General features: G+C 43.4%; 1 protein-coding gene across 2 annotated transcripts in view; it reads right to left on the bottom strand.

Annotated features, from left to right (window-relative positions):
- Positions 1-16072, bottom strand: part of BTBD9 (BTB domain containing 9) — a 415915-nt gene that overhangs the window by 74482 nt on the left and 325361 nt on the right. For both annotated transcript variants that reach the window (XM_032409888.1, XM_032409889.1), the window contains exon 9: positions 4114-4221. In XM_032409888.1, the coding sequence (XP_032265779.1) occupies positions 4114-4221 (108 nt within the window). The remainder of the gene's footprint in view (positions 1-4113; positions 4222-16072) is intronic.

Below are 16072 nucleotides of genomic sequence, written 5' to 3'. Positions count from 1 at the left end.
ATGTTACGTATAATAAGTTTAGTGACAGTTGAATAAGCTGGAAAAAACCTCAAATCAGTGTATACAAAAACATGGTTATCTGTGATAGAAAGTAAGCCTTTATCCTGGGAGTAAAACAAGCAAAGCTCCAACTGTAGCAGAAAGGACTTAGCATAGCAATAAAGGAAAATATCCTGCTCCAGGAGTAGAGGGTCTCACGAGGAGACACTGGGGAATCTCATTCCCAGTTATTTTTCAGAGGACAGCAAAAATCTGTCCTTTGATTTCTGACTAGGTAGAATGCTATCAAGAGGCACGGCTGTGATCTCTGAAGATCCTATAGAATTTCATTTATAACATGACTCACATACTTTATTTCAAAAAAAAGGAGGCTACAATTTCTGAAGCTAATAGAATCCTCTCTTGAGGACTGCTCTGGAGTATATTAGTTAAAAAGGAAAGGCTTTTCTCTTTTATTGTCTGCGTATCTTCTACTATATTTCTTAACACCTAACTCAAAAATGAAAGGCACAATAGATCCAGGTTACGCCTCCAAACATAAAGTCATAACCTTAAGTACCATTGATTCTTAGGGGGTTAAAAGGTACTTGCCTTCTTGCTACTATTCTTGTTCTTATAATATATTCTTTATTTATTAATCTGTAAAAACATGTATCGCTGTAGCATATAAGTGCTAACGCAGAAGGTTAAAAACATATAAATTATTTAAATCTACCAACTAATGGAAACAAAATACAAAAAGAAGGGGGGGAAAGATGTTGATGACTTAATACAAAGCTACTGGTGGCTGGGAGGTGGCGCCTGGGTAGCTCAGTTGGTTAAGTGTCTGCCTTTGGCTCAGGTCATGATCTCAGGGTCCTGGGATCAAGCCCAGCGTCAGGCTCCCTGCTCAGCGGGGAGTCTGCTCCTCTCTCTGCCTCTGCTGCTTCCCCTGATTGTACTCTCTTGCTCTCTTGCTCTCTCTCTCAAATAAAGAAATAGATAAATTAAAAAAAAAAAAGCCACTGGGAGGGATCTAATGAGTGAATGCATTTTTGAATCAAGAAAAAACCATTTAAATAACTATAAAACCATTATGATATATACCTGGGTCAGTAGTCAGCCAACCAGTTCTTGTTAAAAACCCATACTGTACCACACCTTCAGTAGGGGAACATAAAGAGATGAGGCATCTAATTTATAACACATAAAATGACAGAAAAGATGGGTGATGGTAACCAGTGAGATGTGGAAAAGATGGGGAAGCAGAGGGTCTGGCCTGTGAGCTGTATGCTCAGTGAGCAATGGCTCTGAAAAGATAAATGGGCAGTTGTTCATGGGCCTGTAAGGCCTTCCTGTTGTATAAAACACGTTCTAGGCGCTTGGAAATGAGCTAATCATTTCATTTCCCTGTTTCCATCATTTAGCTGGGCTTAGCCCTCTTTAGTAAGGCTTCGTGGTACAATGAAAAGAGCCCTCCATTTTCTCTTTTATAAAATGAGGACAATATTCCACAAGGTGTTTTATGTTCAGGACAAAATGAGACAAAACACACCAAAGTCATAGAATACGGGTTACTCAATAATTGTTAGTTTTCTTATCCAATGGCAGAGACGGCTACGAGATGTGTGCTCCGCTGAGAAGTGGCTGCCCAGCCAGAACTATGGTTTCCAGCCCTACCAGCATCTAGTGTGGTAAATGACTGCTTCTCCTCAATCGCATGCCAGTGGAAGGGACGGTCACTACATCCAGGCCAAGGCTGTTCAGAAGAACCAGGTGTACCTTTTCTCTGTTCTTTCCCCATTTGCCAGCTAGATGCAGATGATGCTGATGAGGCCCCAGATGATGGCAGAGCCACCAGAAGGAAGATGCCTGGGTTCCTCAGTCACCTGTGGAGAAGAGCCACCTGACAACCAGGAACGCCCATACTCCCTGCTACATGACTGAGAAATAAACTACTGTGTTAAGGCACCGGAATGTTGAGGCCACTTTCTGTTATAGATTCAGGTTATGCCTGAATCTATATCATTCCCAGGGTTACCTTTAAATATTTCTCTCATCTCAGTGCCAGCTACACTGTTACCTAAACAAAAGAAAGCTTGGTATCCTAGGCCTCTAGTCATTTAATGCATATGGCTTTCGGGCTCCATTTGCATTTACGTTGTTGTGGGGGGAAGCTAGGAGGAAGGATCCTGTGGGTTCTGAGTCTAGCAAGTGTCACCTTAACCAATGGAAGCATTAAACGTGCTCTATGCTGATTACGATCATAACGATGGTAAGGGTGTCAGACATTGCATCAAACAAGTCATCATTAATGCTGTTATGAAATCTTGGCCAAGTAAGTCCACAAAAAGATGTTTGACATAATTCGCCGTGAGGAAAATGCAAACCGAAACCACCACTTCACTCCCACTAAGATGGCTGTGAACAAGGGGATAGACAGTAACAAGTATTGGCAAGAATGCGGAGAAATTAGAACCCTCCTGCATTGCTGGTGGGAATGCAAAATGGTGCAGCTGCTGCGGAAAAGTCTGGTGGTTCTGCAAAAACTTGAACACAAAGTTACCATAAGACCCGGCAATTCTACTCCTGGGAATATACTCAAGAGGACTGAAAACATATGTTCATACAAAGACTTGCACGGGAATGTTCATAGCAGAAATACGCATTTTACCCAAAAAGTGGAAACAGTTCCAATGTTCATCCACTGATGAATGAATAAACAAAATGTGACATGTATATTTTCCATAGGATAGAATATTATTCAGCCATAAAAAGGAATGAAGTGCTGATACATGTTGCAACATGAATGAAGCTTGACAAAAGTATATGTTAAGTGTAAAAAAGCCAGAAGAAAAGATCACATACTATATGATTCTGTGTATAGGAAATGTCCAGAATATGCAAATCCATAGAAACAGAAGGGAGATAACCAGGCTGTGGGAACCGGAAGGAAATGGAAAGACTGCTAATGGGTAGGAGGTTTCCTTTTGGGGGTGATGAAAATGTTTGAAACATTAGATAGTAAGGATGATTGCCCAACTCTGTGAATACACTAAAAACCACCAGATTGTACATTTAAAAGGGGGAATTATATGGTATGTGAATCATATTTCAATAATAAAAAAAGAGAAATCTTCGGGCGCCTGGGTGGCTCAGTCGGTTAAGTGGCTGCCTTCGGCTCAGGTCATGATCCTGGGGCCCTGGGCTTGAGCCCCGCATCAGGTTCCCTGCTCAGTGGGGAGTCTGCTTCTTCCTCTCCCTCTGCAGGCCCCTGCCCCACTTGTGCTCTCTTTCTCTCTCTTTGTTTCTCTCTCAAATAAATAAATAAAATCTTAAAAAAGAAAAAAAAAAGAAAGAAAGAAATCTCAGCTATTTGCTTTATCTTGCCTCCCAGAGAATCTGGCTCTACCCAAAAAGGCACTGAGCTCTTTTTAGGTAATGACTGAGAAAAGGTATGATTCTAGGATTCTGGGAATGTGCTAATTTTGATTGGAGTGAGTTATATGGGTATATACACATGTAGTCATGATCTCAGGCCGTTCAGAACCCATAGGATCCTTCCTCTTAGCTTCCCCCCACGACAATGTAAATGCAAACAGAGCCCCAAAGCCATATGCATTAAATGACTAGGGGCCTAGGATACCAAGCTTTCTTTCATTTAGGTAACAGTGTAGCTGGCACTGAGATGAGAGAAATATTTAAAGGTAACCCTGGGAATGACATGAGGGTGGGGAACGGAGTCCCAGAGTAAGTACTAAAGTGTGTATTGCATCGGCAAAATTCTGTAAGGAAGAAAACAGTTCTAAAGGGGTAGTGTGTGGTATCGGGGGTGGGGACCCAAGAGAGGACTGCAAATGGAAATCCTTCTTTTCCCTGCTCGGGGACATGTCATTTCCAAGAGTCAAGTTCAAACCACCAAACAAGGAAAGCTTGTTTGATCACATAAAAAAAAATAAATTCTCATCAAAGTACTTAATAGTCAAAACTGAAGTAAAGGATCATCAGTATGTTTTCAACCTCCAACTAAGAATCTAATTTGGTGATTCCATGAATGTTCATTAGAACCTTCTGAATCCATCAGAAAGACTGTCTTTTAAATTGGAAACAATTCTGTGAAAAGACAAAACTTACTTGCAGGAGACTTTAGTTCTGTCGGCCACCATGGTCCACTGTTGCTGGTTGGTGGAGACCTCAACATAGTAGCTGTAGCTTCGATCATCGCAGTCCCAAAGTAGTAACCTGAACAAAGGAAAATACGTAAGAATGCTGTGAATGTTCTAACTGGCTCTTTCCTAATGCTGTCGGCATAAGGAAATCCATGTCTACTTTAGCCCTCCTTCCTGCCTCCTTCCCCCCCACCCCGCCCCGCTCCCAGTGCTTCCAGGCTGGAGAAAAGAAGTGAATCCCCGGCAAAAGTCTGGTGACAGGAGGTGGAGTCTGTGCAATGAGAGCCATGTCTCTTTAGGAACTTCTTTCACCAGTCACCCAATCTCAGGCAGCCCTTGTCCCCTGAGTGGCGATGCTCTTCGGGTTGGCTTATCCGTGAGAAGATGTCCCCAAATCCTCCCGCCTGATTGATCTCCAGTTGGCTGGGCTGACCAAAGGTAATATGCTTGAGACTAGTGTTCATGGGGGGATTCTGTGCTTCCTGACTGATAATAACTAGTATGCCCCAATGACCTCAATTATCATGTTTTAGATTCCCTCTCATTCTTAGCAGACTTCTTGCATACCTGTGGTACAATGATCTGATTTGAAGATACAAACAAACATATATTCGTTAGTAAAACTTTCTTATTATTTAGAGATTACTTGGGTTCTGTTCCTCATATCTCCTTTTTAGCTCAGATAAGAACCTGAGCATTGACTATGTGATTCCATTTACATGAAGCTCAGAAGAGACAAAGTTCATCGCTGGTGACAGGAATCAGAACAGTGGTTACCTCTGGGAGAGGTAATGCTTGCGAAAGGGGATGAGGGAACCTTCCAGGATGCTGCAAGTGTGCTGATTCTGACCAAGTGGTAGTTCATGGGTATGCACACAGTAAATATCCAGTTGATTTGTGCCCTGTATGTGTATTACTCCTCAATTAAAAAAAAAAAAAAGAATAAGAGAAAAGAATCTAAGTATTGTAATAAGGATTAAACAACAGTCCAGCATTTTGCTTCTGAAAGAGCCACAGTGGCAGGAAATGAGAGGCCATTGTTTTCTGATTCAGCCTCAAACAGAAAAAACAAACAAAGAATTATGATTTCAGCCTCAAAAGTCCTTCTCATACAGAATATCTATCTACTGTTTTATATTCGGTCACGCACATTTGCTTCCTCCAATGGCCAGAACAGACAGTGAGGTCCCCGAAGGCAGTGCCTAGGTCTTACTGATCCTTCTATACCCACGTACTCAGTATGGTGTCTCACCGAGCCTACATTCAATGAATATTTATTTGTAACAACAGTAATAATGATGATTATTACTGTCATAGTGGCCAACATTTCTTTAATGCTTATACTGTACCAGGCCCTATGGTAGGTGCTCTATATAATTTATCTTATTAAGGGCTTCCAAAATCCCTTTAGCAAGCATTATTATTCTCATCAAATTGCAGATGGTGAGAGTAAGGCTTACAGCTGTTAAGTAACATGTCTATGCTCAAACAGTGCTGGCAGATAGAGGGTTCGAACCTGGTGTCCTGGCCAAAGCCCATTTCTATCATCCCTTTGCTGAGTGCTTCCTTTACTCCCCATTTATGGACCTGGGTCCCAATTTACAATCCGCAAACTATCACTCTACAAAAGTAGTTCATATTATTTGCCCTTGATCTTGCAATGATAATCAGTAAAAACCCTTTGCACAAGCTCAGTTTAGTGTCACCGATAACGCTGTTATTGGAGATTAGAAATGACACTCTGTTCCCCTTACCTTTTGTTCCTTGTTTTCAAGTGTAATTTCGTTTGCTATCAATGACGAAACCCACACTCCCTAATATTTTGGAATTCATCTTTTAAGTAAAGCAGAAACACATTCCACCTTAATTCACCCGAGTAGTCCCCTCAATTCGCCTGGGTATTTAATCTCTCAAAGTACTCTGAATGAATCAGACAGGGTCCCACCCTATTGTTTTTAGGTGTCTAATAATTCTGCTCTCAGATTATACCAGCTTGCCTGATAAGAAAGTGAATCATTTCCCTCATTAGTCATTTCCTCGAATATTATTCTAGTTTCTTAGAACTTTTATGCAGTTAGCCTGTAAATTTACATTTACGTTGAGTAACTTTTAAAAGTGTAATTTTTATTTCTATGTTTGTCTAGCTCTTATAAAAATTATAGAAAGACTGTTGATCTTCTCATTAAAAAAAAATTCTACTCCAAACATAAGGATTCTGTTCATAGTGTATGTTTCATACATGTTCTGGACTGAAATAATTTACAACTCTGCCAGAGTAGATTAAAAACAAGAAAACAAATCTTCAAATTAATTAATCATTCTCTTTACTTAACAATGCTGGTATGACAGGCTTTTTGGGAAACAATGCTGAGGCTATCTCCCCAATGGGATTTTGGATTATTTGTGGAGAGCCAGGTTTATCATAATACCTATCCTTCTGGATAATCATGAATTAGTGTTTCTACCAGTGTATCCAAAGGAAAATAATCAGGCCCTTTTGGGATTGAATCTAACCAGATCTCAAAATATTTCATGGAAAAAGACTGCCCTGAGGAGATGGGATATGAAGAAGATAAAAAGGAAGACCAATTATAAGTAAGTATCACAAATGCTCTAGTAGAAATTCCTGGAGTGAGAGGATATTAAAAGAATTTTTAAAGTAGTGCATATTTTGTCCCTTAGTAGCTTTTTCTATAAAGTCCTCCAACTTGTTTCAAGACAGATTTTTATTTTAAAATGAAGATCACCTGTGATTCTAGTAATTCTGTAAACACATACAGACTGTGCAAATTATTTGGAACTTGTTTCTTTCGCTTAATGATTTATTATGAACACCTTTCTTTTGTATCTATCAAATTTGCTTTCTCATCGTAGGTACTGGCTTCACAGAATTTCACCTTATGGATGTCCTACGATTTATTTAATCAGTCTCTTATTATTGGACAGTTAGGTAGTTGGTAATATTACATTGCTAGGAAAACTCTGTGATGAAACGTTCTTATGCTAAATCTATGACCACTGCCTGTAAAGTTTCTGTAAGTGAAACTCCTGGGGCAGAGTAGGTGAGGCCTTGATATGTATTACAAAAGGCTACACACCTCTCCCCTCCCCGAAACAGAAGTCTGTACTAGTTTATACTCACATTACCAGCCATGTATAACAAATGCCTGCTTCTGTGCGTCATTGCCGATATTGCGTATTATGTTTAAAAATACTGACAATTTGATAGATGAAATCTATGTCATTAATTTGCAGCTTTTTACTTATCATTGAACTTGAACACTTTACCCATTTTCTACTTATATTTATCCTTTTGTTAATGACTTACAAGATGCCCTCTATATTTGAAGGATATTAATCTACTGCCTATCATAGTTTGCATGCTGAAGATATTAATTTTTATTAGCTCAGTCTATCGATCTTTACTTCAATACTTTCTCCTGGCCTAAATTCTTTTCTCTGACCAGCAGCCAAACGCACACAGTGGTTGAGAGATCGCCTTTCTATTCCTCTATTAAGAGTCCCTGGGGGCTGGAAATGTGGGGTCATGGTGACTCCTGAGTGGAAAAGGGACACTGATGGATCTCAGGTGATCAAGCCACCTACACTTTGGAGTTTTTAAGAGAGATTCTAATTCATGTGCCTGGATGAATATTTGCTTGGAATTTAGGCTTAGCCAGGAATGAAAATCCCTTTGTTGATTCAACTGAAGAAAAGCAAGCACAGTCTAAGGACACTAAAGGAAAAATTGGCTCACTCTCTTTTTCCACAGAGAGGAATTCTGTTCAAATAAGGCACAACTGAAAAACCCACCAACTCCCTCACTTCTTCCCTTGCCAGCAGTCTGTTCCCATGTCTGTGTACCTACAACAACAGAGGTACTTCTGATTTGTAATCTGCTGAGGAACGTTTACTCAGGGAGCTCGCTCAGGACAGACACACTCCCTCTGACCTTATTGGAGAGGTGCTCCTTAAACACATCCCCTACATCTAACACACCTCCACCCAGACATCAGAAGCCATCTCCAGAAGGGGCTGGATAAAGGAAGCCACTGGCCAGGATCTACTGATGCAGATCAGGTCTGTCCTTGGCTGTTGCCACAAACCCCTCTCCCTAACGAGCACCGCATGAAACGACTGGTGATATTAAACGTTGTCTCCTCCATCTTCCTTCAGTCTCATTGTGGAGTTCTCTTAAAAGCAGTGAAGTGCTGGGCTTTTTTTAATTGATTAGCAGATGTGATTTTGCTTACATCTTCCATAAATGCTCTGGCTGGCTGCATACCATTGATTACCGGAGTTCAGTTTACAGCAACTAATTGCTCTCCTTGCTGGTGTTTTGATACAAAATTCAATAGTGAATATGTTTTCAAAACTCTTGTCTTTGCGGCTTGAGTCAGAAGTGACTTGAGGCAAACCCAGTGGACTGAGTTTTCCCTTCTTTAAAATAATTGCTCTCTCATCAGTCTGTGAAGAAAGTTTCCAAATTGTAGCATTCTAATTGGAAAGTCTGCATTATGCATGCGATGACAAACTATGTTGTGCTGAATGGCATTTTTTTTATCCCTTTCTTAAGGGATTAATTCTGTGCCAGATTGGGAACAGTGCTGAGGTTTAAACAGTTGAGATCAACAGCTTCCCCACTGAATTGGTGTCTTTTAGGTCAGCAGCAAGTATCTGTTTTGCCTGTTTCTAACTGTCCATCACGGGAGATTCCACTGGAAGGCCCGGGACCACGTTGGCTGATGCTGCCATGTTCCTCGCTCGCGCAAAAACCCGCAACGAAGAGAAGACAATGCCGGGATATTAGTAATACACTAATTTGTTACCAAATCCATTTCTAATCTCTCAGCCAAAATCCAAGATACTCTGACCTCAAAGGTTTAGACACTAGTCTTTGTTCAAGATCTTCAGAAATTAAGTTCTTTAGAAATAATCTTCTTCCATTCAACAAATATTTACTGAGTATTGACTAAGTGACATTAGGCAAGTCACTTCACTTACTTGCACTTCGGCTTCATCCCTTGTGAAATTAAAGGTCTAGATTCGATGGTTTCTAAGGGCTCCTCCAGTTGTAATATTTTAGAATTTGCTGCAACATTAGTAGAGGTGTGGGGGCAGTGGTTAGAGTTTTTTCTTTGCATGTCTGTCCATTATACAGTGACTCTTCTCCGGGAGAACTGTTTCTGGCCTAACCCTGAGGTGGACGTGGGGGGTTCCCGAGCTTGGTTTGTGGACCTGAGTACGTTCTGGGAAGACACATGACCCATGCTGCACCAACTGGATTTCGTTTCTCAAGAATTGAGAATTATGTGAGATTCCGGCTTAATTGGCCCTGTTCACTTAAAATGACATGATGAAAACATGGCCCTTCGGGGGTGACACTCTTTCACCAGAGGCACAAAGAGACAAAGTCATCTGCAATGAGAAGCAAAGAAGACAGAGGATGTGGCCCAGGGAGGGGTTATCTTGGCTCCTGGCAGGATTCCAATAGCTGATTTAGCTCTCTGTGAGGGCCACCAGAGTTTCTGCCCTAGTATTCTATGAGAAATCTCCCCATCTTTTTAATAAACCTGCCATTTATGGCTTAAGCCATCTTTATGTGGTTTCTGCAGCTTGGAACCAAAGAGCCTAAGATAAGCTCCTAGCACAGTGCCCGAGATGGAAAAGCCACTCAACAAAGAGCAGAGGTTCCCATGAGATGAGGGTGACAATGATGACATGAGGGCTCCAGGACCGGAGAGACAGGAGGTGAGGAATAGGGATGGCGAGGAAGCTCGCTTTGGATGGAGATCTTCATTCAAGTATGAAAGAAGATTCTTGGGGTGCCTGAGTGGTTCAGTAGATTAAGCCTCTAACTCTTGATTTCTGCTCGGGTCATGATATCAGGGTTGTGGGATGGAGCCCCACATCAGGCTCCCCGCTGTGTGGGGAGTCTGTTTGGGATTCTCTCTCTCCCTCTCCCTCTGCCCCTCTCCCTGCTCATGTGCCGGCTCATTCTCTCTCTCTCAAATAAATAAAATCTTTTTTTTTTTTTTTTTTTAAAGAAGAAGATTCTCTCAATGGAAGCTGAGAGTGGCAGGGCTGCATTGTGGGGTGGAAAGGCAACCGGACTTTGAAGCAGGCTCTGCAGGGTCTGCCAAGCTGCAGGGAGGGAGCCCTGCAGAGACAGGGCACTCAGCGTAGTTGAGAACTCTCTTCAGCAGTGGCCCTGGGGGAGCAGGAGAGAGGAAAGCAGGGCCGCCAGGGACAAGGAGGATGCAGGGCAGGGTCAGGGAAGAGAAGGGCCAGAGTATTGGCCAGTTTTAGGCTGCTGACGGGTTAACTGGGGCCGAACGGGGCTGACTAACTTTCAGAATAGAGAGGGACTAGGGGTCGTGAAGCAAGAGAACAGATGTGGCAGACAGGGGGGTGAGGGAGGAGGGGAAGGAGCTGTGGTCACAGAGGGAATCTTCCGTGCTTTGGCACTTCACTCACAAGAGCCCAGTTCCCACTCTTCTGAGGAGCAGAAAGACAAACATTACCGTCAGAGGCTCCATTCTAATCTCTGCTCCTGAGAGGCGGAGGCGGGGGTGGTGGTGGGGGGGAGCCTGTAACAGCTGCCAGAAGGAATCATACAGCTCCGGAGGAACAACTTTCCAGGGCAGAAACTGGGACTTCCTCGCAGATGAGAGGGGCCCTCACTGTCGGCTGCCACAGGTTCAGTGATGCAGCTTCCTCCTCAGGTGGGGAGGAAGGTCAAGCTGAGACGAGCTGCTGGAGGACCACGAAGCCCAAAATGAGATTCTCAGCAGGAGACTGGAGCCAAGTAACAGCACTGTGATCGAAAGCGTGTGAGGCAGAGCAGGTGTGAGCCCCGCAGACTGCAGACACAAGACCCCCCGAAGAGCTGCCGCCATGGGGGTCCTGCCTCAAAGTGGGCCGCAACCTCTCGGGGCAGAGGGGACACCCACCTTCTTCTGACAGCAGGAGGAGGGAGACACGGGCTGCTCGCCAGATGGAGTGGGAGGTTGGGAGCTACGTTAGTCACAGGACATCAGAGAGCCTCCACACTGATACTGTATAATCTCTCATGTCTTGGACACAGAGGGTGATTCCTCCAAGAGAGGGAGAAATAACAGCACTGGCTAACAATATTCTCTTGCAGTTGGAGAGGGAAAAGACAGGTGCAAGTGCTTGGTCGTCTGGCATATGTAGTTTCTGTGTTTAGTCACTGAAAAGCCCCAGGATGAAGAAAAAGTGAGGAGACGGGGCAAAGCATTACACTTGGGCTTCACAGTGTAGGCTGATCATTGAAAAAGGAGGGAATAAGAGGAGGGGCTTTCTCTATCAAATCTTACATCCCTACAGTAAAATCCAGGTAAATTCCATGAAAGTGGAGAGATGCCAATAGAGAACATGCTCGCAGGATAGGGCGATATGGATAGCTGGATGGGACAAGACTTTTCAAAAGTTTGAGACACTACAAAACTACCCACTTTTTTATTTATTATTATTATGTTATGTTAATCACCATAAAACTACCCACTTTTAATAGCTAATTGAGACCATCACTTCACTCCTCAGAAGGATTAAGTTTTTAATTTCAAGTTTTAGGTGATAACATAAAAGGTAACCCCATGCTACCAAACAGCATGACTGCCCCTGCGATATTCAATAAACACTGAGTGCGGAACGAACAGCGAACGACTCATCATAATCCCACCTCACATTCACACAGACCTCACTGGTTTCAAAATGTTTTTGCATACATTATCACATTTGGGGGAAAAAAAAGACAATTTATAATCAGCACACTTCCTGCTTTCAATGCAAATCTATTTTTCTAAGTTACTTGGTTAATTTTCTTACGGGGGCTAAACACCGCCCAAGCAATCTTTCACAGATTACACAGCCACTTGGCAAACCCTTTATTAATAAATAAGTTTGGGCCTAGGCTTATGATCTAGATTTCATACTATACAGTCCAATTTGATGAAAATTCTTTCATTTTATGCTTTCAATGTGGATATATGAGAAAATTTTGTCCGGGCCAAACAGCACTTGTGAGGAAAAGCAGTTTTCTTCTACTTTTCAAGGTGACTCTTTCCAATACAGTCCCTTCCTTAAGCAAGACGCTGGCCTCAAAACTATTGGGAACCATTTCAAATGGTCTTGTTAGATTTTAAAAGGTGAAGTCTCTTTATGTTACAGGCCTTTTCGGCTGTGACACGCTAAGCGGGCGTGCAGCTTTCACAGATCTTTCCCCGTGTTTAAATTCGGCATTCTCAATGTCCCTCTCGGCAGTGAAGCTGTCTTCCTTGATCGCAACAGCTTCCTCATCAGGACGCGCACACAGCACGCGCACGGCACCAGTGACATCGGCCCAATTTGGCTCACCAGCAGGATCAGAAAAGGACGTGCAAGGGGTGGAAACAGAGAGCCCTGCCCAGACCACAGGGCTTGGCTCCCTAGGTGCCAAGTCCAGCTCACTCTCCGCTGCATTTGCTAGGAAGGCTGGTCAGGGCTATTGTGATATAAAAAGGCCAGAACTGGCTAATGGCTGAGGGCAATATGCACTTGGGTGAGGGTTTCTGTTTCCTGTCCCCAATTCTGTGAAATTATTCGCCACAGGGTGAGAGGAAGGGGCAGACATGTTTAAGAACTCAGAGCTCCCTGAGTTGTGTGTTAGGGAGCTTACTCCCTGGATTTGTACTCACATTTATGACCCCTGTAAGATAAAATGGCCCCAGTGTGAGTCCAACAGGTAGGGGAGTAAGGTGTCACCGGGCTCCAGGTTCCTTGTGTAACACCATCCAAAGGCCCCTTCTTCAGCTTTCGGGACCAAGCCCAGTCAGGAGGAACCACCCTGACCCTGCTTCTAGAGTGCAGGGACCATGCATGGCTAATGTCTTGGTATTCCTCATGGTCCCCAGCACACCATAAACTCTACAGAGTTGAACTGAAGGAGATATGGGGAACAGGGCAGGAGAGGATGATGGAAAGAGGAGAGGGAATTAGAGATAAATCACCCTTTCACAAAACCCAGGTAGGTGCACCCCAGTACAGCATCTTTTAATGCTCCATTATGTTACATTTCAATCTGAAACACCCCCCAGCCAGTCCTCTACCCCCACACCATTTTGGAGAGCCTCATTTAGGGAGGTAATTTATGAAATATATCAACTCTGACTGCTATTTCATCTCCTGAGCTTATTTTCCTGCCTCTCCTCCGGCCACATGCTAATACGTGTCCACATGCACACAGCCTACAAAGCACCAAGAAGCAGAGCCAAAGAGAAATTTAATAAGCTCCACGGCTCCTTTCTATTCCCTTAGGTCAAGTTTTCATAGGAATCTGTGACTGTGGGAGAACTCACAATTTAGGTACAGGTAGAGCTTTGTATTCTCTCAACCTGATGATAAAGGGAGAGAATGGAAGGGCAAAACAAAGGTGGGGAAGGCTCGACTCTGAATATTACAGGCGAGAGAACATTCCAGCAGGGCTGAACTACAAGGCAAAAAAATCTTCCTATTCAAGCATGTAATCTCTTTATTTTTGTTCTCACCAAATCTTCTCTCTGGTCTCTCTTAATGCAGCCAGTACTATTTTCCTACATCTCTCTTTCTTACCCAGCCTGACCTTCTCACCCAAATCAGATAGGGGTTTCAACCTTTGCTCCAGCTTTGAATCCTCTTCTTTTCCCCACAGGGCACAATCTATAAAGTCCTGAGCTCTTGCTGAAAATGATTTGAAAGCACTTGCCCATCCAATCCGGGGCCTCACCCTCCAACTGTACCACCGGGGCCCGCCATTGCTTGCCCCTCTTTCACGTCCTCTCTCTGCAAAATTACTGCCCCCCACCCCGCCCCCAGACGTAGTCCCCAATCTCCTATCTGTCCTGCTAGGTCCTGCACGATGAAATGCTCGTCTGCCCTCTTTCCCATACTTGCCTAGTCTACATTTCCTCCCTTTCAGTCCCTTCGCTAATGAACTTCCTCCACGAAACTGTTTGGTGAAGGCTTTCACCTGAAAACAACTATGCTCTAAAACAGAAAAATAAAACCATAATAAGGTACAAGTGCTACAGAATTAAAACACTTAAAGTAGACTATTCTATTTGAAGTCTGAGGTGTCTGACAAATCGTAATCCTGCGTGCGGTACATGACTTACCACTAAAATAAACACCACATTAGTGAGACTAATAATAGTAACGTCTTCACCAATACATAAAAGTGAGAATTCTACCTATGATAAGTTCTTATAAACAAAAGATAGTTAATCAATTTAATATGTAACTATGTGATAAGTCTTTTGAAGCATGGCAAGAAGCAAGAAAAAAAAGCAAGATTTTATATAATTTTTTGTAACGGCTAGAGGGGAAAAATGGCTAATTATGTTTTTCAATGGAATTCTTTTGATCACTGGCCACTTGGTACAGTTTTCTTGATCCAGGTCTTCAAAGCTAGGATCATAAGTTTTAATTCAAACGTTTTCAGCTGAACATTAGCAACTCTAACTTTTCGAGCTGCTAAACAGCTGTAATCAGATCAAACTTGTGTGGGTTACAGGACTAAAGGCTAAACAGAGTTGCCATTTTTTTTTTTTTTCCTGGAATCACCTAACCTATTTCCCCCACAGTGCGAGGCCCCGGCAAAGGCTCCAAAGGCAGAGGGGGCATGGTTCTCCCCCCTGCTGCAGAAGATGTAAGAATGCAGTTTTCTGGCTCATAAATACTCTCCAGAATTACGGAGCAGGTTCCCCTCCCTCCCACATTTGTTTGGTTGAAGGATCATCAGACAGGAAAAACACTCTCTCTTTAGAATGTATTCCGTAAGAGCTGCCTTTTTAGAAACAACCCTCCCAGGTGCCAACATGAATATTCACCAGAGTGTACCGAGCACAGGGGCTGGTCTCCACGCCATGTACACTAATCCTTCAGAATGTATTCCAGGCAAGCTACCAGGGTAAAGTGCTGTACAGAACCCGGGCTTTCCGGTGATGGATACTGGATGGCTGAAAGGAGAAAATCTGACTGAAAGAGGCAGAGATGAATAAATCACTCATATCTGTCTAAGGCCCTGCTGCAGCTAGACCTTGCCATTGTGACTCAAGCACAGCATGAGGCTGCATTAGAATACTGCACTCTGTGAATTAAACGGTTTCTTTCGTTCATCTGGCTTATCCTTTCTCATCAAGAAGAACAAACAATTATCTCCCTTCTGCCCCATAACCCTATCTGCTGACCCCCTTTGTTACTTCCTCCGTCTTCCGGCTGATAGAAAGCGCACGGATGGGGCGCCTGGGTGGCTCAGTTGGTTAAGCGACTGCCTTCGGCTCAGGTCATGATCCTGGAGTCCCTGGATCGAGTCCCGCATCGGGCTCCCTGCTCGGCAGGGAGTCTGCTTCTCCCTCTGACCCTCCCCCCTCTCATGTGCTTGCTCTCTCATTCTCTCTCTCTCAAATAAATAAATAAAAAATTCTTTAAAAAAAAAAAAAAAGAAAGAAAGCGCACGGACATCCCGAGAGCACTGTCCTGGTACCAGGCAGGCACCCGGTGTGCGTGTGCGCATGTACCTTGCATGAACACACACACACTACACCCCTCCGTATCACTGCCCTGGCTCACATTCAGAAAGGTACAGACAGAAGAGATTAAGAACTCTTACCAGCCAGGGAAGGAATCACACCCAAGGTGGTGAGACCTCAGATTTCCCAGGATCCTCCCACTCTGGAACCAAATCCTAAACATCAACATTGGTATTCATGTGGACAGGCAGAAGGGGACCTGGCTGAGGCAGCCTGTCTGAGTCACACATGAGACTGTCGTAGCCAGTGCTCTTCAGATAACCAATGTTTAGGTGTCAGAGGCTGGGAGACATCCTTGGGGTAACCTCCAAAGCTCTGGTGCTGGAATTATTCCAGCTTTTGGCAGTTTGTACC

The sequence above is a fragment of the Phoca vitulina genome, unplaced genomic scaffold (genome assembly GCF_004348235.1).
Source record: "Phoca vitulina isolate PV1807 unplaced genomic scaffold, GSC_HSeal_1.0 scaffold11, whole genome shotgun sequence".
In the NCBI taxonomy this organism is placed as follows: Eukaryota; Metazoa; Chordata; class Mammalia; order Carnivora; family Phocidae; genus Phoca; species Phoca vitulina.
The sequence above is the reverse complement of the archived record's forward strand: the minus strand, read 5'-3'. Positions and strand labels throughout refer to the sequence as shown.